The 27,343-nt window shown below is 38.5% G+C and overlaps 1 protein-coding gene across 6 annotated transcripts in view; it reads left to right on the forward strand.

Annotated features, from left to right (window-relative positions):
* The first annotated feature begins 1,521 nt into the window (after nt 1-1,521).
* The window catches only part of MINPP1 (multiple inositol-polyphosphate phosphatase 1), a 71,750-nt gene continuing 45,928 nt past the window's right edge, over nt 1,522-27,343 (forward strand). For 5 of the 6 annotated variants that reach the window (XR_011564228.1, XM_070780431.1, XM_070780433.1 and 2 more), the window contains exons 1-4: nt 1,522-2,256; nt 5,163-5,360; nt 9,007-9,104; nt 16,946-17,079. Coding sequence is in view for 5 of the 6 variants with exons in the window: in XM_070780431.1 (XP_070636532.1) it covers nt 1,620-2,256; nt 5,163-5,360; nt 9,007-9,104; nt 16,946-17,079 (1,067 nt within the window). In the remaining variant the exon portion in view is untranslated. The remainder of the gene's footprint in view (nt 2,257-5,162; nt 5,361-9,006; nt 9,105-16,945; nt 17,080-27,343) is intronic. The other variant, XM_019953015.2, reaches the window with a different exon arrangement.

A 27,343-nucleotide genomic window follows, 5' to 3' on the forward strand; every position in this document is an offset into this window, starting at 1 on the left:
AACATTTACAGGTACTTGTTTCTGGACCAGAGGGGCACTTTTATGGATAAAAAGAATAAAGCTAGAGATGGACTTACCATGAGCAATTACCAAAAGACACTTACCAAAAGTGTCTTTGAAGGAAAAGCTACACTTAGAAAAACATAACCCAAACTTCCTCCTATTTGGATCATTCTATGACTTCTTTGGGCTTCCCTGGTGGCTCGGTCAGTAAAGAATCCGCCTGCAATGCCGAAGACACGGGTTCAATCCCAGGGTCAGGAAGACACCCTGGAGCAGCACATGGCAACTCACTCCAGTATTCTTGCCTAGAGAATCCCATTGACTGAGGAACCTGGCAGGCTGCAGTCCACAGAGGTGCCAACAGTCAGACACGACTGAAGCAACTGAGCATACATAATTTCTTTAATACTCTTTCCTAGCTGGCATATAAACTAGGATTCAAGTGGAAAAGGACAGGGTCTGGTGGCTCAGATGGTAAAGAATCTGCCTGCAATACAAGTGACCCAGGTTTGATCCCTGGGAAGATCCTCTGGAGAAGGAAATGGCAACCCACTCCAATATTCTTGCCTGGAGAATTCCATGAACAGAGGAGCCTGGCAGGCTACAGACCATGGGATTGCAGAGAGTCAGACACGACTGAGAGACTAACAAGTGGAGAAACCAAGGTGCTGTTCAGATTTATGATTTCTGGAGTGAGATTCTGAGCAATAACCTACAAAAATGTAATTATGTGGGAAGCAGAGTCAGTCTGGACTCAAAGTGGTGGTAAATACAGACCTCGTTTACTTCACAAAGATTAGCTCATACTTAATAATGGAGTAAATCTATTGGACCATGACTCAAGGCTCCCGAGTTGTTAGGATTGCTGTCTCTACTTGCTAAACCTTCGGTATCAAGCCAGTACTTCTGGGATGCTGTCTCGCTGATGTCAGCTTTGCCGCTCCATGTCAAGAAAATACCAAAGTTCAGGAATTACATTTCCTGGAGAACTGAGCCTCTTTCCAGGTTCTTCTCTGCCTGCTGTAAAAGGGCAACGCAAACGTAGGAAAACCTTGGGCTTAGGAGGTATTTGGGGGCAGGAACCACGAATCTACATTTTCATCAAAGGCTTCAGGCAGATTTGATGCAGCGGTTCAAACTACATTTTGAAAAACAGAGTACAATGTTAAGAATGATGACACAAGAGTCAGCTGTTAAAACGTGTCCTGTTTTGGCAGCTTTGGAGACTAAGCCTGAATCCGGGTTCATTCACAACCAAGAGAATGAAAACAGTGGGGGAGTCTTTGAGTCAGTCCCTGAGGCGCCAGCTATGAGGAAATTCCACGTTCCAGGGCCAGGAGATGCAGGCTCCACCTTAGCCACAGATCTCCAAAACTCCTAGGAGATTTCTGCCGGCTTCACCTGAGCCACGAGTCCACTGGGCTCCTCGTAGCATCCCGCCTGTCCTCTCGGTGCTCTGACAGCCAGGGTTACCCCTTCAGAGCCGGAGTGCTGAGATCTCTCTGTGAATCCCGGGGGCACCGGCCGGAAGCGCCCTTCAGGCCCGCCCCCTGCCCACCGGAGCCGGAAGTCGGCGACCCAGCCGGTACGTCACCCTCCGCGGGTCGCAGCGCACCATGCCCCGCGGCCCGTGCAGCCTCGTCAGGGTCTCCGCAACGCCCGTCGCGGTCCTGGCTGTGGCGCTGGTCTCGTCGCTCTCTCGCTGCTCCCTCCTGGAGCCGGAGAACAGTGTGGTTTCCGCGCTCAGCCCCTACTTTGGCACCAAGACTCGCTACGAGGATGCCAACCCCGGGCTGCTGCCGGACCCCGAAGTGCCGCGGCGGGACCCGGAGTTGTTAGAGGAGACCTGCACCCCGGTGCAACTGGTCGCCCTCATCCGCCATGGCACCCGCTACCCGACGACCAAACAGATCCGCAAGCTGCGGCAGCTGCACGGGCTGCTGCAGGCCCGCGGGGCCGAGGATGACCGGACTCGCGCTGCCGGCCGCGGCGACCTGGGCGCCGCGCTGGCCGACTGGCCGCTGTGGTACGCTGACTGGATGGACGGGCAGCTGGTGGAGAAGGGGCGGCAGGACATGCGACAGCTGGCCCTGCGCCTGGCCTCCCTTTTCCCTGCCCTCTTCAGCCGAGAGAACTACGGCCGCCTGCAGCTAGTCACCAGCTCCAAGCACCGCTGCGTGGACAGCGGCGCCGCCTTCCTGCAAGGGCTCTGGCAGCACTACCACCCGGGGTTACCGCCACCCGACATCGCAGGTGACCACCCTGGGTCGCCCCCAGATCCTGGACTTCCCCGACTCCAGCCTCTCCTCACTTCCCTCTGACCCCAGCCTCCCCGTCCTTCTCCGCCCACCCCGCGCCCATCCTTTGGGCTGTTCAGCTCTTGACTTCTCATACATACATCCATGATGTTCATTTATTCTTTTATCAAGGATGAATTTGGTTACCTTCTACGTACAGGAAGCTGTAGTAGACGTTGGGGGATCCAGTAGTAAAAGAGACAGGCCAGGGCAGTTTTTGATCATCCATTCCCAAAATGAATTTCTCTGAGCACCAACCCTTGTCCCTTTCCTCTCTCTGACAGCGAGTTCCACAGTTGGGCGCACCTTTTTTTTTTTTTTAATTTAATACAGTCTATGAGTTTTTTCCCTCAGGCTTTACCTCTGATACTATTTGGATGTTGTTTTATTTTTTTCATTAACAACTTTTTCAGATACCAGTTCTAGACCTACAACCTATTTCAGGAAGCTGCCCTCGGATTTTCTTCACTGCTCTGCGTTTTTCTCTTTTGCTCTTGCATGTCCTGTAGAGTTCCTCTCCTTGTAGCTGCGGTCCATGGTCATGGCGCAGTACTTTACTAATTTATTCCATTACTTATGCTTTTGCAAAGTTTGGGAGATCATCCAGCGTTGTTCTTATTTCACAGGTCATGATGCTGAGCCCAAGAATATCCCTTGCTGATTGTCCTTCCTTAGTTTAAGGACTAAGAGTCAGGCCCAGAATCCAGGCCTTCTGTTTTCTCCGGAATGATGCTTTTTTCCTTAGAAAGTGTTTTAATAGTCATAGACAACAACAATAATAATAGCAAACACTTAATGCTTGCTGTGTGCCAGGCATGCCTCACACTTATTTCACATAATCTTTACAACAGCTCTCTGAAGTTGATGGCATTTTTGCCCATCTTAACAGGTGAGGAGGTTGAGACATAGAAGCAATTATTTGCCTAATTTCAGATGACTGGGTGTGGACCCAGGGAAAAGGGTTTAGAACTTGATCTCTTAACCATTGTACTATATGTACAACTTCTATTTGTCCTATAACTTAAGGATAAGAATGAAAACATGACATTTTTGTGCCAGAGAGATGAACAAGTGTTAATACTTCTTGATCAGCTTTAAGGTCAAAGTTGAGGTGAGGCATCGTTTAGCTTTAAAAAGCCCAAGTGAAAAATAAATTAGAAGTAGTCTGGTTTGTCATTTCTCAAATAGCATCCTCTCTTCAGCTGTTCAGCCATCTCCGAGGGGTCTTCCATTGACACTGTCATGTTACTGCTCTGTGGGTAACTTATTTTGCTGACTTGTGTTTAGTCACTTGTTGAATTGTGCTTTTTAATTAAATAGCTAGACTTTTTTCCATTAGTATGAGTGAAAATTTCCCACAGTTTTTTAAAGTTAGCTGAATGTTGGTATACACTAGTGTATACCAGAAAGGAACTACTGGACCTTCTGAGAGGGATGAATGAGTTTTTGCCCTTAAATGGCATTGTGAGAATTAGCTTTTGCTAGCCCTGGGTCAAAATAGTTCAGGATAAGCTGCCCCTCACCATTTTCAGTCTCAGCGATTAAACCTTTTGCTTAGCTGCATTAGTATTATCTACAGACAATTGTTTTGCCTGTTTTGTACATCTGGGGTTTGGAGGGAAGCCACTGAATTGGATTTTGTATTCTTACAGAAACAGAACAATGCCTTTGTTTCTGTTTAAAGAACAGCAGTAATTAGATAATAGCAGGGGTGAATTATCCAGATCTACTTAGGAAATTTTGAGGCCACAGAAAAAGATGATAAAGATGACTTATTTTCTCAGTCAAGATGTTTCTTAAGAACTGTAATCCAGTTGCCAATTCAGTGGGCTTAATTATTCATTTCAGGATTTGAAATGAATAAATACACATACATAGAGAGATTTTCACAGACACATCCAAAACAAAACGGTATAACAAGACATAGTTTTCTCATTTTAATTACAGAAACAATATTATGTACTATTAGTACTCAGTGTTCTTGTCATAGATGACTGAAAATCTGTGTATTTTAAATATGACTGAGAAAAATTAAAAGACATCCCAGTAGTTTGAGCATGATTATGAATGCTTTTCTAGTATGCATTTGTTCTTTAATTGGGGAAATAATGTAACATATAAAATTTTTAATGGAAAGTTATGTAGGAGCTCCAATTAGAAAATAAACCAAATCAGAAACGTCTAGCACAATGAAATACATAATACCTGAAACTTTAATATATCTTGTGTTGTTGTCAATAGTTTTTGTCCAAAGCAGTCTTTTTGTAAAGTAACATAGATTTGAGAAAGTTAGTTGATAAAATAAAATACTCTTTATTTAGACTTTGGATTAAAGTAGTAAAACAGAGTCTATCTTGAATTCTCTCTCACCTTGTTATTAGAATCTTTGCTAAGTTTTAGTTTGATTTCTCAAATTTTCTATGCCTGATAGAAACAGTACCTATGTAATACATTTTTGTACTTCTTATGACATTCATGTCAAATCATTTTTTATTTTCTTTAAGAAAACATTCATTTCAGTTTATTTCATAGTGTAGTATTGCTCTAACATTTTATTTTACCTTTGATGTTCTCTGTTTCTTTAGTCTTTTTTAGCGTCTTTTTTTCAACCTCTCATGAACTATCTTTACAAGTGGGAGATAGTTGTGCCCCATATCTTTCATAAGCAGTGTGTTTACTTATTTCAGATATGTTGAGGTGTGAATAGGTTTTTAGTGTTCCTCTTTATACTTGAAACAAAATTTTCAATAATTTCAAATTGTCATTCCTATCAATGGATGTATATGTACATATATATATGTATATATGTGTATATATATACACACACATATGTATACACACAGTATTTTTTTCTCCTTTCAGATATGGAGTGTGGACCTCCAAGAATTAATGATAAATTAATGAGGTTCTTTGATCATTGTGAGAAGTTTTTAACTCAAGTGGAAAGGAATGCTACTGCTCTTTATCATGTAGAAGCCTTCAAAACTGGACCAGAAATGCAGAACATATTAAAAAAAGTTGCAGATATTTTGCAAGTGCCAGTCAACAACTTAAATGCAGGTAATGTGCCTGTTATGTTGCATTTGAACTCTGAAATAATTTAAGTGATTTTTAAACTGTAAATATGGAATAATATGGAAGCATAAAGTTATTCCTTTTAAAGGACCACAATTGATTTTACATTGAGAAAATAATGTGTTCTAGGTTAAGAAGATTTATATCTCATGCTTACTATTTTGGGGTTCAGATTTTTCTTTGAGTTTTATGTAAGTTAATGCACAAAATTCTTGATATATACTGGATTTTTTTTTTTTTTTTTTGAGGGAAAAGTTATGTGAAGCTTCAACCCCAAGCATTATTTACAAAACAGAAATTATCTTTTCTGAATTATTTCCTCCTAAAGTAATACAAATGGAAAATCATATAAAAATTCTTTAGCTTTTAAAGCAGTTCAGAAGTACATGTTAATGTTTGAAAGGGATAAAGTTTTAGAGAAGAAGTGTAATTTTTTTTTTCCTTTGAGGCTTTTATCCTAGAGATTTTGAGAAAGTGAACTGACATATCTGTCATAAGCTGTTGCAGTGATGGGTTGGCTGCAATTTATCCTGCAACCTGGGTAAAAGGAAACACTATTATTAATTGTGCTGGGAGAGCAGGTGGAAAACCAGGATACATACTCACCTAGCAATGAGAAATTAAGAAAAATAATAAAAAAATGTCCCCTGTTTTCTAAGAATGTGTAATCCATATAGCAGATACTGATCAATCTATATATAGAGTGTAATTTCTTTATAGTGTGAATAAATTTCCAAGGACTAGAAGTAGGAGATGTTGGGAACAAATTAAGTAGACTAGCATCTGTTGATCTGGTGTCTAAATGCTTTATGTGAGTGCATGCTCAATCATGCCCGACTCTTTGTGACACCATGGACTGTGGCCCGCCAAGCTGCTCTGTCCATGGAATTCTCTGGGCAGGATTACTGGAGTGGGTTGCCATGCCCTCCTCCAGAGGATTTTCCCAACCCAGAAATCAAACCCCAGTTTCCTGCAGTTCGTGCATTGGCAGGCAGATTCTTTACCACTGTACCACCTGGAATGCCGAAGGATCAGAAAAGTGAAGATGCCTAGTAGCATTTAAAATTGAGTTTTTTCTCTTTCTTTAACTGGCTATGCATTGGAGTCATTTGCAGAGCTTTAAAAATTACTTATTTGGGAAATAATTCAAGTACATAGATAATAATAAAGGGTAATATAATGAGTATCTATATACCCACAACTTAGTTTGATCAGATTTTAAAATTATGCTTCAGTTAGTTGCTGTAAATAAATTGAGGGCCCTTAGGCCCTCTCCCGGAGAAGTCAATGGCATCCCCACTCCAGTACTCTTGCCTGGAAAATCCCATGGACGGAGGAGCCTGGTAGGCTGCAGTCCATGGGGTCTCTAAGAGTCAGACAGGACTGAGCGACTTCACTTGCACTTTTCACTTTCATGCATTGGAGAAGGAAATGGCAACCCACTCCAGTGTTCTTGCCTGGAGAATCCCAGGGACGGGGGAGCCTGGTGGGCTACTGTCTATGGGGTCGCACAGAGTCGGACACGACTGAAGTGACTTAGCAAGCAAGCAAGGCCCTCTCCAGGATCTCATTCCTTTCCTTTTCTCCCCACAGGTAACTGTTGTTATGAATTGAGCATTTAAGTCATCCCATGTCAGTTTTTAATGTTTAAATTTATGTACCTAAATGGGATATAATTTTCAGATTTTTAAACTTCTAGGAATGATATCAAACTATGATATTAGTCTGAAATTTGATTTTAATTCAACTTTGTATTTTTTTTATTTAATGCATACAATTCTAGTTCTACATTTATACTTATGTATAGAATTACATTATATAACTACCAGTATCTAGCCATTATTCTGTTATTGGACATTTAAAATTGTTTAAGATTTTTTTTTTAAAAACTGTTTCTAGTCTCTGAATTGACAAGGATTTTTGTGTTTTGGACTTCTCTGGTGGGTCAGTGGTAAAGAATATGCCTGTCAATGCAGGAAACATGGGTTTGATCCCTGGGTCGGGAAGATCCCCTGGAGAAGGAAATGGAAACCCACTCTAGTGTTCTTGCCTGGGGAATCCCATGGACAGAAGAGCCTGCTGGGCTATGGTCTGTGGGGTTGCAGAAGAGTAAGACACGGCTTAGCAACTGAAAACAACAACAAATTTGTATTTTACTGATTGGGTGAGAGCAACTTTTTGGAGGCAATATTAGCATAATGGTTAAAATCATGGGTTCTGGAATTGGACTGTTTGCTTTTGATTCTTGACTTTGTTATACTTTTGAATAACTCTCTGATCTTTATACATCACTAGTTCCTTAATAACTATGTCATGGTTTCTTTCTGTGTAAAACAGATATAGGAATTGTGCCTGCCTCATAGGATTATTGGAAGGATTGTATTAGATTTATTCATGCAAAGCATTAACACAGTACCTGGCACAGAGAGCTGCTTGAAAATACTTTAGCTATTTAAATACCTTTGTTTTTACATAGAAAGGTGAAGTTGAATGTATTTTTTGTAATTTATTCTTATTTAGAAATGCAGCTGAGTAATTTTTTTAAATTGTGTTATTTCAAAAATATATATGATACATTTTTAGGTCAATACTAGTTAAAAATTATTTACCCCATCATTAAGTTTTACTGGTCAGAGAGGCTGAAGCTAATACAGTCCAGATTCTTTGTATAGGAAATTACTTTTCTACTGAAGTGTTTCTTAGTTTTTAACTCTTTCAAATAATGCAACAGTGAACATCCTTATAGTCTGCTTTATGCACTTGAGAGTTTATAAGATAAACAAATATAGGTAGACTTATTGGATTAAGGAGCATGAATATTTGACATCTTGACATATACTACCAAATTGTTCTCTGAAAGTGTAGAAAAACTTATATCAGCAATATATGAGAATGCTCATTTCCCCTAATTCATCCAATAGTGGATATTATTAGTCATTTTGACTTTTACCAATTCGATTAATGAAAAATGATATCTAGCTTTATTTTGTGTTTCTTTGGTTACTTGTAAGGTTGAACATCCTTTCATGTTTATTAGTTATTTCATTCCTACTGTGAATTGCCTCTTTATAAACCATGGCCATGTTCTGTTGGATTATTCTGTTTTTTCTCTTTGAATATAGGTACCCTTTATGTGTTATAGATATATTAATTATATATTCTTTACTATTGCTTAACAAAAGGATAAATGCTTTGCCTATTTTGTGTCGAGATCCAGGGAGCCGCGAATGAGTTACCCAAGATAATTAGTGGCAGAGTCAGGTCTCATAGTATGATTTTTCCCTCTTTCTCTCCTTCTTGACCCTTTGTTTCACCTTCCTCCTGACTCCTCACTTAACTCTGCCCTTTTTCTTCTCTCTTTTTTTATATCCTTCTCTGTACTTTCTTCTTAATAGTTATAAATTGTTGTGTACTTAAAATAACTCTTCAATAAATGTCACTTGTTATTGCTAATTTTCAAGTTGGGGATTAAAACCTTTTATAACTTTATCTCCCCTCTTCCAACCCTCTAAAATTAACAGAATCAAACTATGATTTATGTAGTAAATCCTTGGCATTCTGTAGATATTCAGCCTTTGGAAAACTGCATAAAATAGTAACCCACAAATTTTACTCTTTCTTTTTTCCTCAGATTTAATTCAGGTAGCTTTTTTCACCTGTTCCTTTGACCTGGCAATTAAAGGTGTTAAATCTCCTTGGTGTGATGTTTTTGACATAGATGATGCAAAGGTATGTATTACTTTTGGAGTTTCTTTGCCTTCCTTGTATGGTTTTCATTGTTGTTATTTGAAGCAGCTTTTCAAAAAAGAGTAGGGAACATTAAGTGTCTTGGACTATCTCATAATGTTCTTAACAAAGATTAATTGTTCAGATAGGACCTGTTTGTAAATAGGTTGTGTTCATAAAACCTCTGGGAAACATTCTTCATTGTGATTTGATTTCTAGATCCACCTGTTTAAAAACCTATTTAACCATTATCAAATTTTACTGCTGAAAAGGATTGTAGAGCTCAGTTTAGTCAGTCACTCAGTCGTGTCACACTCTTTGCGACCCCATGAATCACAGCACGCCAGGCCTCCCTGTCCATCACTGACTCCCGGAGTTCACTGAGACTCACGTCCATAGAGTCAGTGATGCCATCCAGCCATCTCATCCTCTGTCGTCCCCTTCTCCTCCTGCCCCCAGTCCCTCCCAGCATCAGAGTCTTTTCCAATGAGTCAACTCTTCGCATGAGGTGGCCAAAGTACTGGAGTTTCAGCTTTAGCATCGTCCCTTCCAAAGAAATCCCAGGGCTGATCTCCTTCAGAATGGACTGGTTGGATCTCCTTGCAGTCCAAGGGACTCTCAAGAGTCTTCTCCAATACCACAGTTCAAAAGCATCAATTCTTCAGTGCTCAGCCTTCTTCAGAGTCCAACTCTCACATCCATACATGACCACAGGAAAAACCATAGCCTTGACTAGCCGGACCTTAGTTGGTAAAGTAATGTCTCTGCTTTTGAATATGCTGTCTAGGTTGGTCATAACTTTTCTTCCAAGGAGTAAGCGTCTTTTAATTTCACGGCTGCAGTCACCATCTGTAGTGATTTTGGAGCCCCCCAAAATAAAGTCTGACACTGTTTCCACTGTTTCCCCATCTATTTCCCATGAAGTGATGGGACCAGATGCCATGATCTTCATTTTCTGAATGTTGAGCTTGAAGCCAGCTTTTCCACTCTCCACTTTCACTTTCATCAAGAGGCTTTTTCCTCTTCACTTTCTGCTATAAAGGTGGTGTTATCTGCATATCTAAGGTTATTGATATTTCTGCCGGCAATCTTGATTCCAGCTTGTGCTTCTTCCAGCCCAGCGTTTCTCATGATATACTCTGCATATAAGTTAAATAAGCAGGGTGACAATATACAGCCTTGACGTACTCCTTTTCCTATTTGGAACCAGTCTGTTGTTCCATGTCCATTTCTAACTGTTGCTTCTAACTTTTTCAAGAGGCAGGTCAGTGGTCTGGTATTCCTATCTCTTGAAGAATTTTCCACAGTTTATTGTGATCCACACAGTCAAAGGCTTTGGCATAGTCAATAAAGCAGAAAGAGATGTTTTTTCTGGAACTCTCTTGCTTTTTCGATGATCCAGTGGATGTTTGCAATTTGATCTCTAGTTCCTCTGTCTTTTCTAAAACCAGCTTGAACATCTGGAAGTTCATGGTTCACGTATTGCTGAAGCCTGGCTTGGAAAATTTTGAGCATTACTTTACTAGCATGTGAGATGAGTGCAATTGTGTGGTAGTTTGAGCATTCTTTGGCATTGCCTTTCTTTGGGATTGGAATGAAAACTGACCTTTTCCAGTCCTCTGGCCACTGCTGAGTTTTCCAAATTAGTTGGCATATTGAGTGCAGCACTTTCACAGCATCATCTTTGAGGATTTGAAATAGCTCAACTGGAATTCCATCACCTCCACTAGCTTTGTTCATAGTGATGCTTTCTAAGGCCCACTTGACTTCACATTCTAGGATGTCTGGCTCTAGGTGAGTGATCACACCATCATGATTATCTGGGTCATGAAGCTCTTTTTTGTACAGTTGTTCTATGTATTCTTGCCACCTCTTCTTAATATCTTCTGCTTCTGTTAGGTCCATACCATTTCTGTCCTTTATCGAGCCCATCTTTGCATGAAATGTCCCCTTGGTATCTCTAGTTTTCTTGAAGAGATCTCTAGTCTTTCCCATTCTGTTGTTTTCCTCTATTTCTTTGCACTGATGGCTGAGGAAGACTTTCTTATCTCTTGTTGCTATTCTTTGGAACTCTGCATTCAGATGCTTATATCTTTCCTTTTCTCCTTTGCTTTTCACTTCTCTTCTTTTCACAGCTATTTGTAAGGCCTCCCCAGACAGCCATTTTGGTTTTTTGTATTTCTTTTCCATGGGCATGGTCTTGATCCCTGTCCCCTGTACAGTGTCACGAACCTCATTCCATAGTTCATCAGGCACTCTATCAGATCTAGGCCCTTAAATCTATTTCTCACGTCCACTGTATAATCATGAGGGATTTGATTTAGGTCATACCTGAATGGTCTAGTGGTTTTCCCTACTTTCTTCAATTTAAGTCTGAATTTGGTAATAAGGAGTTCATGGTCTGAGCCACAGTCAGCTCCCCGTCTTGTTTTTGCTGACTGTGTAGAGCTTCTCCATCTTTCGCTGCAAAGAATATAATCAATCTGATTTCGGTGTTGACCATCTGGTGATGTCCATGTGTAGAGTCTTCTCTTGTGTTGTTGGAAGAGGGTGTTTGCTATGACCAGTGCATTTTCTTGGCAAAACTCTATTAGTCTTTGCCCTTCTTCATTTTGTACTCCAAGGCCAAATTTGCCTGTTACTCCAGGTGTTTCTTGACTTCCTACTTTTGCATTCCAGTCCCCTATAATGAAAAGGACATCTTTTTTGCGTGTTAGTTCTAAAAGGTCTTGTAGGTCTTCATAGAACTGTTCAACTTCAGCTTCTTCAGCGTTACTGGCTGGGGCATAGACTTGGATTACTGGATATTGAATGGTTTGCCTTGGAAACAAACAGAGATCATTCTGTCATTTTTGAGATTGCATCCAAGTACTGCATTTCGGACTCTTTTGTTGACCATGATGGCCACTCCATTTCTTCTGAGGGATTCCTGCCCGCAGTAGTAGATATAATGGTCATCTGAGTTAAATTCACCCATTCCAGTCCATTTTAGTCTGCTGATTCCTAGAATGTCGACATTCACTCTTGCCATCTCTTGTTTGACCACTTCCAATTTGCCTTGATTCATGGACCTGACATTCCAGGTTCCTATGCAATATTGCTCTTTACAGCATCGGACCTTGCTTCTATCACCAGTCACATCCACAGCTGGGTATTGTTTTTGCTTTGGCTCCATCCCTTCATTCTTTCTGAAGTTATTTCTCTCCACTGATCTCCAGTAGCATATTGGGCACCTACTGACCTGGGGATTTCCTTTTCAGTATCCTATCATTTTGCCTTTTCATACTGTTCATGGGGTTCTCAAGGCAAGAATATTGAAGTGGTTTGCCATTCCCTTCTCCAGTGGACCACAGTCTGCCAGACCTCTCCACCATGACCCGCCTGTCTTGGGTGGCCCCACAGGCATGGCTTAGTTTCATTGAGTTAAACAAGGCTGTGGTCCTAGTGTGATTAGATTGACTGGTTATCTGTGAGTGTGGTTTTAGTGTGTCTGCCCTCTGATGCCCTCTTGCAACACCTCCCGTCTTACTTGGATTTCTCTTACCTTGGACGTGGGGTATCTCTTCACAGCTGCTCCAGCAAGGCACAGCTGCTGCTCCTTACCTTGGACGAGGGGTATCTCCTCAGCACCAGCCCTCCTGACCTTGAACGTGGAATAGCTCCTCTAGGCCCTCCTGTGCCCGCTAATATAATCCAAATTCTTCTTTTTATAGGGTGAATGTATTTCCAGAGTTCAGAGAGGATGAATGGATTTCCAATACCTATTCTTTTATGAAATTTTCATAATATATTAAGTTCTGTGCTCTACCTGGTGATGGCAGTAATTCATCTACAGTTTCTGCCCACGTAATTGGTATTCCCTTTCTTTCCTCTTCATTCATATGGGTTCTTTGTAGAAGCCAAACTATTTTTGGAGCTGTTCCAGTGTATATTTCTATCTTTAGGCTTCTTCACATATCTTTTTTTTTTCTCATTTTGTACTTTCTTTTTTTAAATGATTATTTTATTTTCTTAAGTCTTTAGAATTCATGATACTATATTTAATTATAGTTTTCATTTGCTCTGTAGAATTTCTAGGGTGAGTGGGCTTTTTTTCTGGCTGTTTTATCTGTGTAGCTGTCTTGTTTTTAATTTGTATGTTTGTGTAGACACTAGCACCTTTTTAATTACTCATCTTTGCAATGAGTTCAGCTTTTACTTCTCAAGTGGCCAATAGGGATGAGCCTATTGGTTCAGAGATAAATAGTGTTCCTTACAATTTAGAGTTTTTCTCTGAGATTCTTTGCAGTACACGTCATGTAGAGATGGATGGTCAATATGTTTCCTGTAATGGTGTTACACTCTGTCCAGGGAGGCTCCTGTTAGACTTCGTTGTTTTGAGCAAGGATTGCTGGATTTACTTCCACAAGTGTACCGTGTGCTTTGAGGATCTGTCTTCTGCTGGTTTTATCTGAGATGTTGCGTTTGATTTTTACTGCATTTGGCAGTCCGTCCTCATTTATGGTGGTGGCTCAGGATTTCTAATTTCTTTGAAAGGAAGATTTGCCTTTCTCTTTCTGATTCTTGTTTTTTAGAGTGATTTCTGAGAGAAGAGAGCAGATATATCTGTATATTTTCTAGTTAAGAGCACGTTCAGTTTTTCATTATAAAATATGTTTGGCATAGTCACCAGTAGTTATCCTTACCAAGTTAAGAAAATTTCTGTTTCTTGTCTACTAAAACTTTCTATTTGTTTATTGTTTTTAAAATTAAGAATGTGCTGGATTTCTGGCATCTAGGAAGATGATTATTTTTTCTTCTTTAATCTTCTAGCATAGTTAATTACATTAGTACATTTTCTAGTATTGAATTGTGATTTTTTCTTAAGATAGATTCTTTTATTGACTGATTTTTCTCCTAGTTAATATTATGTTTCTTGTTTCTTCATGTATTTCTAGTAATTATTTATTAGATAATGGACACTGTGAACGTTACGGTGTTGAATACCTGGATTTTGTCTTTTAAGTGTTGAATTTTGTTTTATTCTGCAGTTAAGTTACTTGTGGATCAGTTTGATCCTTTTGAAGCTTTATTCTTCCTGAGTTTCAAGTTCTAGACCTGACCTTACAAAACTCAGACACAAGACTTTACTTATACACGTCTTTACTGTTAAAGTATGACCCTTTGGCGTCCAGATTGAAATCCTGGATCTGTTGGTGTCTGTGGAGCTCTCTACTTAAGCTGCTTGGAACGTGAATATCTCCTAGCCTTGTGCTAGCTCTGCAGTTGATCAGCTTACAAATCCCATAACATTCGCAACATAATCAAGGGGATTCCCCCCTGCCACTTCCATGATTTTTGGAGTTCTTTTTCTGTGTAGCTTCTTCCTCTCTTCTCTAACCTTCTAATTCCAGTCACTTCAGACTTACTAAACTCTGAGTACTGACTTCTTGACTCAGCAAGACTGCTGCATTCTGCCTGACATTCTTTTCCCTGTGTCAGTTTCAGAGTGCCTCTTCTTTTTCATTTCTGATACTATTTTTGTTTCATTTCTTGAAAAGATTTGGCAAAACTTTGTCTAATTCTTTTTATTTTAATTAAAAAATTTTTTACTTTTTCCTTTTGTTAACTTTTTTATTTAATTACCTCTTTAGCAACCCACTCCAGTATTCTTGCCTGGAGAATCCCATGGACAGAGGAGCTTTGTAGGCTACAGTCCATGGGGTAGTAAAGAGTTGGACACGACTGAGCGACTTCACTTTCACTTTTAGTATTTGTTGAGTTTTGTTTTTAGTACATGGCACTGGCCTGTCCTTGCTCTTGGTTTTAAACTTACAGCTAGCACTTAATTTCTCTAGGGACTTTTCTGGGAAGAATGGCTCATATCGGCCACATGGTCTTCTCTTGTACCTCTTTTGGATTGCAACTTTTTATCCTCCACTTTTGGTGTTAGATCAAATGATACATGAATACAAGTTTTAACATTCAGATAAAGGCCACCTTAATCACCAACTCCAAGTTAAGAGGTCTCCACAGAAAATCTATCGTTCTTGTCAGTTTAATGTGTACTTTTCAATCTTTTAATGTGTGTATTTTGGTAGTAAACGGTATTGTACTGTATTTATTCTACTTTTTTTCTTTAACAAATGTCTTTTACAAAAATACAGAAATTCACAAAACAATTGGCATTTATTGAATAGTGTCTGTGTGCTAAGGGCATTTTTGAGGACTTGGCACAATTCTGAGGAGGTGCTGGAACTCTCAGCAGATAATGAAGTAAATCTCAACTAAATTATGGAATGTGTCCAAGATTTCAAAACTCAAAAGAGATCCAGCATTTTTAATAGATCTGTAAAAGGCATAAGGCTCCAAACATTGAAAATAACTGCATAAATTATAGCTTTCAATTACTTCTTAGGAAAATGAAAAAAAAAGATTAATATATTCCACTACTAGTCCACACTTAAGATGTCAGCAGGCCTGGTCTCCTCTGAGAGCTGTAAGAGAAGGATCTGTTCCAGACCTTTTTCACTGGCTCACATATGACCATCTTCTATACGTATCTGTGTCCCATCCTTCCCCCCATCTTGCTCTTCTCTCCTTACCAGCAATAGTTAAACAACATACACTGGGCTACATAAAAAAAACCCAGTAGAGTAAGAATACTCTGGCCATGACGGGTTCAGAAATGCCTGATATTGCCCCATCACACTAAAATGGGCTTCCCCGGTGGCTCAGGGGTAAAGAATCCACCTGCCAGTGCAGGAGCTACAGGAGACACAGGTTTGATTCCTAGGTCGAAAAGATCCCCTGAAAGACGAAATGGCATCTCCAGTATTCTTGCGGAGATAATCCCACGGACAGAGGAGCTTGGTGGGCTACAGTCCATAGGGTCACAAAGAGTCGGACATGACTGAGCAACTGAGCATGCTTGCATACTTTAACAGTAGTTGGTGGTCTGATCTATTGCCTGCGGTGAGGCCAACAAGTATTTATTATTCTTAACCAGCTGTTCTCATTCAGCATTATGTCTTGGAGATCTTTCCATATCAGTTCATGTAGATCTATAAATAATCTCATAGTATCCATAGTATGTGTATATTATAGTTTAATTATCTACCTCTTAATTAAGTTTAGGTATTTCCAGAATTTTTTTTTTTGGTTCCTATAAGCATTGCTATTCTAAGATATTCTTGTACATTGTCTCTCATGTTCCTCTGTGATTATTATAATAAATGGAATTAATAGGTCTTAGAGATGTGTGTCTTTTGACAGTTTGTCCTTTAGAATGTTTTAATATATTAATTCATTCCTTCTAGTACCAATTTCCCATAATCTTGGTCTACTTTTATTGCTGTTCTTATTACTGTTTTTGGTTGCTTGAACCAAAGTAACTCATTTTCTATCTGGTTTCTACCTTCCTAAAATTCTTTAAAATTCCTGACTCACTGTGAGCAACTTTCTGTGCTATAATGAATATTTTTCTATTTATGTTTTCTTTTTTCTGTTTCTATCTTTGCTATGATCTTAATATAATTTTAGAAGAGAAGGGAGGCATGCACCTGTCTTTATCCCACTCTTCTGAACTGTCAAGGATGCTGGGATTGTTGGCTGTGAATACTGCTGACTTGCTCTTTCATGTCAGTCTCTACATTCCCATTCAGGTTTGTGTCTCAGTGTAAATCTCTGGGTCTCACTCTTAAATACTTGAAATGTAAATAAAAACTTTGTAACTGCTAAGATTCTCCTGTACTTTGTGTAGAATAGTGATTAAACAATGTAACCTTTTCTGAGAGATCATTATTAAATCAGAAAATCTGTTATATTAATAAAAATGTAATGATGTTTGAAATTTTTATTTTTAGGTTTTAGAATATTTAAATGATCTGAAACAATATTGGAAAAGAGGATATGGGTATTCTATTAACAGTCGATCCAGCTGCACCCTGTTTCAGGATATCTTTCAGCACTTGGACAAAGCAGTTAAACAGAAACAACGGTAAAAACTTTTAAAAACTTTTTAAAACAGGATTAAAGCCAAATTAAGCTTCTGGAAAATGTTTTATGATGGGTGATTTTTAAAAATAGATTTTGCTTTTATGTTTTTAAAAAATAATTATACTTAACAAAAAATTAGATGACCTATGTAAGTTATAAAGCATGTACACCCTCCATTCAACCCAAGAACTGGAGCATTAGTGATTGCATTTGTCTATTTATGTATTTCTCCATGATTTCATTTTCCACTCTCCCCTGGCCCTGTTTACTTCCTATCCCCTTTGCAGACTATTCCCCATTTGGTTCATATTATTCCTTAGTCTCCGTAAAATTTTTTTTATTATGAATGTATCTGTGCCCAAATGACATTCTTAGTTTTGCTTAGAGACATATGCTTACTGTGTTTTGGGATTGTTTCTTTCCCCCTCCAACATTACATTTATAATATTTATCATGTTGTTACATATACTATAGTTTATTCATTTTTACTAGAGTACAGTATTCAGTGATGTTCAATATTCAGTAAGTAAATACCATAGTTTATATCATCTTGTCACTGAGCGTTTGGGTAGTTTCTAATTTTTGCCATATTTTAAATAGTGAAATTGTACATGATTTCTGATATGAATTTTTCTAAATTTTTATTTTAAATGAGAGTTTCTCATCAAAAAGTCTTTTTAACATTCATACTTCTCAAAGTTTAAAAATACTTTTCATAATTTGAACCTTTGATAGAATCTAAACTGTTTGACAAATATGACTCCATGAAAGCTTATATATTCATAGTTGGAAATGAAAATCTTGTAGTAAAAGATTGTGACAGAAAGACTGAAGATGATACATTTGATTGAGTTTGTGGTATTAAGTTTTATATACATATAGATATAGAGAGAAATTGTGTGTGTGTGTGTGTGTGTGTGTGTGGATGACTTTAGTTGGTGAACTTTCTGTGGGTTAGATGGGAGTTAGGGAAGAAAACCAGATTTAGTACAGGTGGTTCCTAATTCATGATTTATGATGATGGTTTGACTTAAAAGTTTTTGACTTTATGATGGTGCAAAAATGATACACATTCAGTAGAAGCTGTACTTTTCCCAGGCTAGCTCTCTGCAGTATGATACTCTCATAAAAGCTGTACTTTTCCCAGGCTAGCTCTCTGCAGTGTGATACGCTCATACTGCTGGGCATCGGCAGTCTGCTGCAGCTCTCAGTCAGCTGCAACTCTCTCTCAGTCAGTAACTCAGTCACAAGCAAAACACTGCCAATATTCTTAAAACCATTTTAGACCCACACAGCCATGCTGTGTTTCACTTTCAGTACAGTGTTTAATGTGAGATATTCAGCACTTTATTATAAAGTAGGCTTTGTCTTAGGTGATTCTGCTCAACTGTAGGCTAATGTTAGCATTTTGAACACATTTAAAGTAGGGTAGATTTGAGCAGACTCCAGGAAATAGCAGGACAGGGAAGCCTAGCGTGCTGCAGTTCATGGGGTCACAAAGAGTCAGACACGACTAAACAATTGTACAACAAAAGGTAAGCTGTGATGTTTGGTAGGTTTCTGACTGGATGTTTTCAGTTTAATGAAGTGTTTATTGAGATGTAACCCCATCATAAGTGGAGAAAGAGCTGTACTTAGTTTCTGCTACCAAACACTTTTTTGGTAGCAGAAACAAAATAGTCAAGGCAAGTTCCCTCTTTGAGATAGGTATTAATTTCTTTCCTACTTGGTTTTATGAATGTTTTAAAACCCTTAAACTTTATGAGATAACAGACCTTTGCTGTTTTTTCATTGTTTAAGGTTTATCTCATTGATGAATGTGAGGTATGGAAAACTTAAAATTGTGTCTGAAAGATTCTAAATAACTTCTGCAAAATTTGCTGTTACAACTTGTTACCAGATTCAAAGCTTAAATAAGATATTTATTGTTGGTATTTTAAAAATGAGCATTTCTGTACACTAAAAACTACAAAGCATTACAGAGAGAAATTAAAGATAACCCAAATAAATCCAGAGATATACTGTCTTTATAGATTGGAAGATTCAGATTGATCATCTGTAGACTGACTACAATCCCTGTCATAATTGCAGTGGATCTCTTTGTAGAAATTGAGAAGCTTATTCTAAAATCTATACAGAAATGCAGAGGCTCTAGAAGAGCTAAAACAATTTTGAAAAAGCAAAAGGACTTAATAAATACCTGACTTTAAAACTTATTATAAAATTATAGCCATAAACAGATGGATCAATATAATCAAGTCAAGAAGTAAATTCTGATATATATGGTCAGTTTTTTGCACAGATGCCAAGGTAATGTGTTGGCGTCCTTTCAGCAAATGGTGCTGGAACAGTTGGAAACCCATATGTTAAAAAAATGACACTCAGACCCTTCCCCACACGATACAGAAAAATAGATTATAGACTTGTATAAAATCTAGAATTAGAAAACTTCTAGAAGAAAATGTAGGATCAAGCAGCAAGGATATATTGTGCAGCACAGGAAAACATAGCCATTATTTTGTAATAATTTAGAGTATAATCTTTAAAACTATTGAATCACTGTTATACACTTGAAACTAATATAGTTGTACTACAGTTTTTAAAGAGAAACAAACAAAATGTAGGATCAATGACCTGGATTTAAAAGCTAAAACTATGAAACTTTTAGAAGAAAACATAGTAGTAGGTCTTCACCATCTTGGATTAGGCAATGACTTCTTAGATACAGAAATAAATGCATAATCCATTTAAAAAAAATAGAAATGAACTTCATCAAAATTAAAAATCTTTGTGCTTCAAAAAGAAAAGCACTATTTGGAAACTGAGAAGACAAGCAACAGACTTGGAGAAAATAGTTGCAAACCATATATATGTGATTAAGGATTTGAGTCCAAAATATATTTAAAAAGTTACATCTCACTGATAAGGTGACACATAATCCAATTTTGAAAAGGGGCAAAAATTTGAACAGATACTTTACTAAAGAAAGATCTGTGGATGGGAAATAAGCATGTTAAAAGATACTAATAAACTATCTGATAATATTGTTAGATATTAAAATCACAGTGCTGCTGCTGCTAAGTTGCTTCAGTCGTGTCCGATTCAGTGCGACCCCGTAGATGGCAGCCCAACAGGCTCCCCCTTCCCTGGGATTCTCCAGGCAAGAACACTGGAGTGGGTTGCCATTTCCTTCTCCGATGCGTGAAAGTGAAAAGTGAAAGTGAAGTCGCTCAGTCGTGTCCGACTCTTAGCGACCCCGTGGACTGCAGTCTGTCAGGCTCCTCCGTCCATGGGAGTTTCCAGACAAGAGTACTGGAGTGGGTTGCCATTGCTTTCTCCAAAATCACAATGAAATACCGCATATACCCCTAAGTTGGCTGTAAAATAAGAGAAAAAAATATATATGTTGGTCTCTGCCCCGGGTTCTTGACATTGGGCTCCTGAAACCATTGTACTGTCTCGGGTGGTAAGAGTGTCTTTTGTTCTGAGATGACTGGATGGCTCCAGGATGATGGTTGTTCACTGGAAATAATAAGCCATAATTAGAAGCTTGGAATTTTCAGCCTCATCCTCCCGCTGCCCCCAGTCACCATCACCATTCCCCACAGTTCTCTTGAGAAGGGAGAAGGGCTGGAAATGGAGTTAATGATCAGTCATGCCTGCGAGGTTCACGGGACTTCTGTGGTGGTGAACAAGTAGAGCAGTTAAGAAAGAGACATGTCTGGAAAGGACATGGAAGCTCTGTGCCCCTTCCCACTTACCTTTCCCTGTACTCCTTTTCCATCTGGATGTTCATCTGTGTCTTTTATGATACCCTTTTATAGTAAACTGGTAAGTGCAAATTAGTATTTTCCTGACTTTGTGAGCCAGTCTAGCAAATTAAACCTAAGGGGATCATGAGAGCCTTCTGTCTGTGGCCATATTGGATAGAAGTTGTGGGTGACCTAGGTGAAGACCTGCTACTTACAGTTGGCACCTGAAGTAGGGGCAGTCTCGTGGGACTGAGCCCTTAGCCTGTGGGAGATAATGCGTAGAACAGCCACCTGGTGTCACAGAGTGTTGCCTAGTGTGGGAAAAACCCTGCACATATGGTAACCAGAGGGGTCAGAAACATTAGGAATGTGAGAGGAAATGAGAAACATAGGAGGAAAGGACTAGAAGTATTTTTCCTATTCACTGGCTAAAATAAGAAAAAAATTTTTAAATTTTTCTTAAGTGTTGGTAAGGTGTGAAGCAATTGGAAACCTTATGCATTTTTGGTGGGAAAGTAAAATTGTTTAAAAAGAATCTTTTTAAACATATACCTTGTATGCGATTTATATTAAAATGAAATTCCAGGTTTAGTTTATTTTATTATGCTTTGCTTATCTTACCCACAAGTGAAGTACAGCGGGGAAAAAAATTGCAATGGACTGACTATTCCATTATGTTAGGTAATAGCTAGTTGTGTTTTTTTATCTACTCAGAAGCTAATGAGACTAATTTTCATGTCATGGATGTCATGAAATGGGATGCGGTAGTATGGAAGCCATGGGATGTAGTAGGCAGATGCTTAGATTTGGTTTTGAGTCCTGGTTCTACTCTATTGATGCTGCAGATTCCTCACTTTTGAAAAGGGGAATTATTGTCCTGACTCACAGGGTTGTTAATCAAGTGAGATAATTTCTAATAAAACACTTAGTATAATGTAGGATACAGATATGGTATTGTTACTGTATGTGAGAGCTCTCTGGTCAAACATGTCCTTAATGTCTTTGTCAGACATTCACATACCTTTCCTCTCCCTGCTGCCATGATTCAAATATTAGATACTTTCTAGTAGTTAACCTCTTCCAGTTTTCATGTTCTTGAGCTCATTCCTTAAATTAAATCCCTTTCCATCAGCAGGATAGAGAACATTTTTACTCCTTTTGGAGGATTACTCTAGTATTAGTGAATTGAAAAGAAGATTCATTCAACAGTATTTTAAACATCTACTGTGATATATGTCAGGCAGTATCATATGAGCTGGACAGAGTCATTGTACTTGTGACTCTTAACAATATAGAGAAAATAGAAATGTATAAAAAAGCCATGGGTTGTGATATAACTATTTATGTAAGATTGTAAAACAGTATGGTTATTCCCTTGTGGTTCAGTTGGGAAATAATCTGCCTGCAATGTAGGAGACTGGGTAAAACAGTAGAAAAGTTAAAGGAAGGAGAACTTGACCTTGTAAGACAAATTTTTTTTGGTCACTGCCTCCTTTTCTAGCTAAGGAAAGAAAGTTAGCACTTATTGTGAAGAAACGGGCAGATACTTTGCGGCCTGGTTTTCTCTATACTAAAAGACTGATTAGGGAATTTTAAATTTGTTTAACTGCATCAAGATGAAATCTTAAACAGGTAAAGGGAAAAATTGAATTTAGAGACTTCTGTCAGATTGCTTTCCAGAAAACAGGGTGATACTAACCAATTTTATTAGCAGTGCCAAAATTTAGGATACTTCTCAAGAAAACCAATATATGCTCAGTACAGAGAGAATAATAGGTTTAAAAACCCCAAAACTATTTTTTAGAGCACTTTTAGGTTTACAACAAAAATGGGTGGAAATACAAAGTTCCCATGTTCTATCCCTTCCCTCACAGACATAGCCTTCTCCACTACTAATATCACACACCAGTGTGGTATCATAGTAATATTTTAACAGAATATTTTATATTTGTATTTTTTATGAACTGTTCTATCAAAATATTATTTTACTTAATGACTTTTTTGTATTTGCATTTAGAGTTTATATTGAGTGTGTTTATATATGTATTTGTATATATATATACAGAAACAATATTTATCCTTGATATTATCTGAAGAAATGTCTTCACTCATTTCTACAGTTCTGAGGCTATTTTTGCTTTCTCCATCCCTCCTCCACCCCATATTGAGATGGTACTATGTACACAGGTTGTGATTTTTTTTGTTATCTTTTTATAGTAATGTTAAATCAAAGGTATTCTTCAGTGTTTGTGAATACTTTTCAACATAATTCTTATAGTGTGATTTTACTTCACAGAAAACATTGGAGATTGTAAATAATGTTAATTGATAAGTATCAACATTTTGGTTAAATATAACCAGTCCTCCAGATCCATGGTCCTTGACACTTATTAGGATCTTGACCTTATTTTCCTTCTTAAACCATCACTACAGTCATGGGATTAAAGTTAAAACCAGTAACTTTAGTATTTAAGCAAATTTAAACAGCTGTTGCTGTTTAAAGAGCTGTGGTTAGAAAAGCAGGTTAAACTTACTGAATAAGTAAGATTTATCTGCATTTTATTCTACTTTCCCATTCCCCATTGTCTGTTAGTATATTTTTATTTTTAATTGAGATTCAGTAAGTCACTTCCTAGTTTTTCAAAGAAAGGTTTATATTCCGAACTGTATAATTGCTTACCTCATGAGATCTTCCGTTTTGTCAGGGATACTCTCAGATACGAGAATTAATTATTGTAAATATGTGTTACAGTGAATTAATTCTTGTAAATATATGTTACAGTCATTAAATAGCTCTCATTAATCTTCTTTGAACCTTTGCATTCACTGTTGAATAAGGGTATGACTTTTGAAGATTGTGTAGTTCCCTGTGTTAACCTAAGATGGCAGTATTGAAATGAAAGTATAGTGGCACCAAGCAATTACTTAGCCCATTGTAACCAGGGAGCTTTGTCTTTTGAAGTTCTTAGAAGTGTACGCAGATTCTAAATTCTCAGAACTTGTTACTGTTGCGAAGTTCTTGTTCCATGAGTTTAACTAGGTAGCACAGACTCTTCTAGTGCTAGTTGTTGAAAGATACTGGCTAAAATAAGGTAAAAGTTAATATAACTAGCCTGGCTATGCTTTGAATTCAAATTCAACTGTCCATTTGTCTTTTGGAAAGACATGTTTTGACTTTCAGTGGACTGTAGGTCTGTGATGGCTAGAACTTTATTTCCCTGGTCTGTCCTCAGTGTCTAGAACAAGCCTGTGATGCAGTTGGTGCTTAGTGTATAATGAAGGAATATCCACAGTTTATAGTCATTTATCCTCCTAGGCATCTAAGCCGCAATCCTGTGTATTATTCTTGCCTCTCTCTCCCTCACCTTCTACATCTACTCACCATAATGTGGTATTTTGTTGTTGTTGTTTTATCTTCACATCAGGTTCTTTTACTTTTCTTCACCCCCACTGCTTCCACCTCAACTCAAACTAATATTGTCTCTCTTTTTGATTCTAGCAGTTACCTCCTAAGTGCTTCCCTGATTTTAGTTTTACTTCTACTCAGATTCAATACAGCTAATGATGTAGGCAATGGAAGGTATATCCAAAGATGAAGACATTTAAATTATTGTCTCAAGGCACTCATGTCCTATTTTGGAGCATATCTATCTAACAGCACTAAAACGGGTAAAAAACAATACTGAAGAAGAATTGATTTGAACCGTTGGGGGTTGGTAAAGCCTTTATGGGAGCAGGAGTCTTTGAGGTAGGTCATATCAACCCTTAACACTTAACTTTATGAAGTATAATTGATGTGAAATAAACAGCACATATTTAAAGTACACAACCTGATAAGTTTTTATACAGCCATGAAACTATCCCCATAATCAAGATAATGAACTATCCATTGCATGCAAAAATATTTTTGTGACTCTAAGATAGTTCCCACCTCTCATTCCCAGGCTGATCCACTGATCTGCTTTCTGTCACTATGGATTATTTTGTATTTTCTAGAATTTTATATGAGGGAACCTTATAGGATATATGTGTACATTTTTTAGGGGTTTGGCTTCTTTTCATGTAGCATAATGGTTATAAGATTCATTTGTGTTTTGAGTATCAGTCAAATGACTCAGACATTTGACATCAGTCAAATGAATGAGACAATAAATTATTAATAATTTAATAATTCCATTTCATTTAGTATTTTACTTGTTGTTCAGTCGCTCAGTCATGTCTGACTCTTTGCAACTCTATGACCTGCAGCATGCCAGGCTTCCCTGTCCTTCACTGTCTCCTGGAGTTTGCTCACACTCATTTCCATTGAGTTGATGATGCCATCCAGCCATCTCATCCTCTGTCGCCTCCTTCTCTTCCTGCCCTCAATCTTTCCCAGCATCAAGGTCTTTTCCACTGAGTCAGTTCTTCGCATCAGGTGGCCAGCTTCAACATCAGTCCTTCCAGTGAATATTCAGGACTGATTTCCTTTAGGATTGACTGGTTTGATTTCCATGCTGTCCAAGGGACTGTCAACAGCCTTCTCCAGCACCACAGTTTGAAAGCATCAGTTCTTGGGTGCTCAGCCTTCTTTGTCATCCAGCTCTCACATCCACACATGACTACTGAGAAAACCATAGTTTTGACTATACAGAGTTTTGTCAGCAAAGTGATGTCTCTGCTAGGTTTATCATAGCTTTTTTTCCAAGGAACATGCATCTTTTAAGTATTTTACTTGGTGTTCCATTATATGGATATAATGGATTTGTTTATCCAATTTGTTTATCCATTCTCTTTATGGTAGGCATTTGGGTCATTTACAGTTTGAGGCTACTACAAATAAGGCTGCTGTGAACATTTGTGGTCTTTGTATGAACATAGGCTTTCAGTTCTTTTGGATAATTAATGCACTGGAAGGACTGATGCTGAAGCTGGAGCTTTAGTACTCTGGCCACCTGATGCAAAGAGCTGACTCTTTGGAAAAGACCCTGATGCTGGGAAAGATTGAGGGCAGGAGGAGAAGGGGATGACAGAAGACGAGATGGTTGGATGGCATCACCAGCTCAATGGACATGAGTTTGAGCAAACAACAGGGGATAGTGAAGGACCAGGAAGCCTGGTGAGTCGGACAGGTCTGAATGACTGAAAACAACAACAAAACCCAGAGATGGAAGAGCTGAGTCATATGTAGGTGCACGTTTAACTTCTTTAGAAACTGCCAAACTCTCCCCACCGGTGTGTGAGTTACAGTTATTCTATTTCCTGGCCAACACTTGGTATGGTAGGTATTTAATACTTTTAATTTTAGCCATTCTCATGGGTGTGTTGGAGCACTTCATTGTAGTTTTAGTTTCATTTCCCTAAAAATTAGTGTTGGAGGACGGATGGAATGAAAAATGCCAACCAAACTGAGAAGTCATCTTGAAAGTGAAACAAAAGGAGGGCAGCTTCATGTAATCAGTGGATCGATTTATTATAGAATAACTTACAAGGTGGGATCAGGATCAGGCAGACAATGATCTGGAAGCATTCACAGCTGTACTTGGCACTGCTAATTGGGCATTGGGACAGTTTTACAGTTAACCTAGGATATGAGGGTACAGGCTTGGATATAGGATGCATATTTCTAAGTCAAGACTAACAGATAGGGTAACTAGTCTCCTGGACACTGGAAATATATCAGTGGAAGTTTTTATTGTTTGGGGACTAACAGAGCATTGAGGCCACCTGGTTCTCATGATTATTAAACAATATCTTAAATGACAAAACCCTCAATGGCAGAGAAGTGATTCAGTCAGTCAATCAATTCAGTCACTCAGTCGTGTCTGACTCTTTGTGACCCCACGAACCACAGCATACCAGGCCTCCCTGTCCATCACCAACTCCCGGAGTCCACCCAAACCCATGTCCATTTAGTCGGTGATGACATCCAACCATCTCATCCTCTGTTGTCCCCTTCTCCTCTTGCCCTCAATCTTTCCCAGCATCAGGGTCTTTTCAAATGAGTCAGCTCTTTGCATCAGGTGGCCAAAGTATTGGAGTTTCAGCTTCCACATCAGTCCTTCCAATGAACACCCAGGACTGATCTCCTTTAGGATGGACTGGTTGGATCTCCTTGCAGTCCAAGGGATTCTCAAGAGTCTTCTCCAACACCACAGTTCAACAGCATCAATTCTTCTGCACTCAGCTTTCTTTATAGTCCAACTCTCACATTGATACATGATCACTGGAAAAACCATAGCCTTGACTAGATGGACCTTTGTTGACAAAGGCCAATAAAGTAATGTCTCTGCTTTTTAATATGCTGTCTAGATTGGTCATAACTTTCCTTCCAAGGAGTAAGCGTCTTTTAATTTCATGGCGGCAGTCACTATCTGCAGTGATTTTGGAGCCCAGAAAAATAAAGTCAGCCACTGTTTCCCCATCTATTTGCCATGAAGTGATGGGACCAGAGGCCATGATCTTCGTTTTCTGAATGTTGAGCTTTAAGCCAGCTTTTTCACTCTCCTTTTTCACTTTCATCAAGAGGCTCTT

This window comes from Bos indicus, chromosome 26 (genome assembly GCF_029378745.1).
Source record: "Bos indicus isolate NIAB-ARS_2022 breed Sahiwal x Tharparkar chromosome 26, NIAB-ARS_B.indTharparkar_mat_pri_1.0, whole genome shotgun sequence".
NCBI lineage: Eukaryota > Metazoa > Chordata > Mammalia > Artiodactyla > Bovidae > Bos > Bos indicus.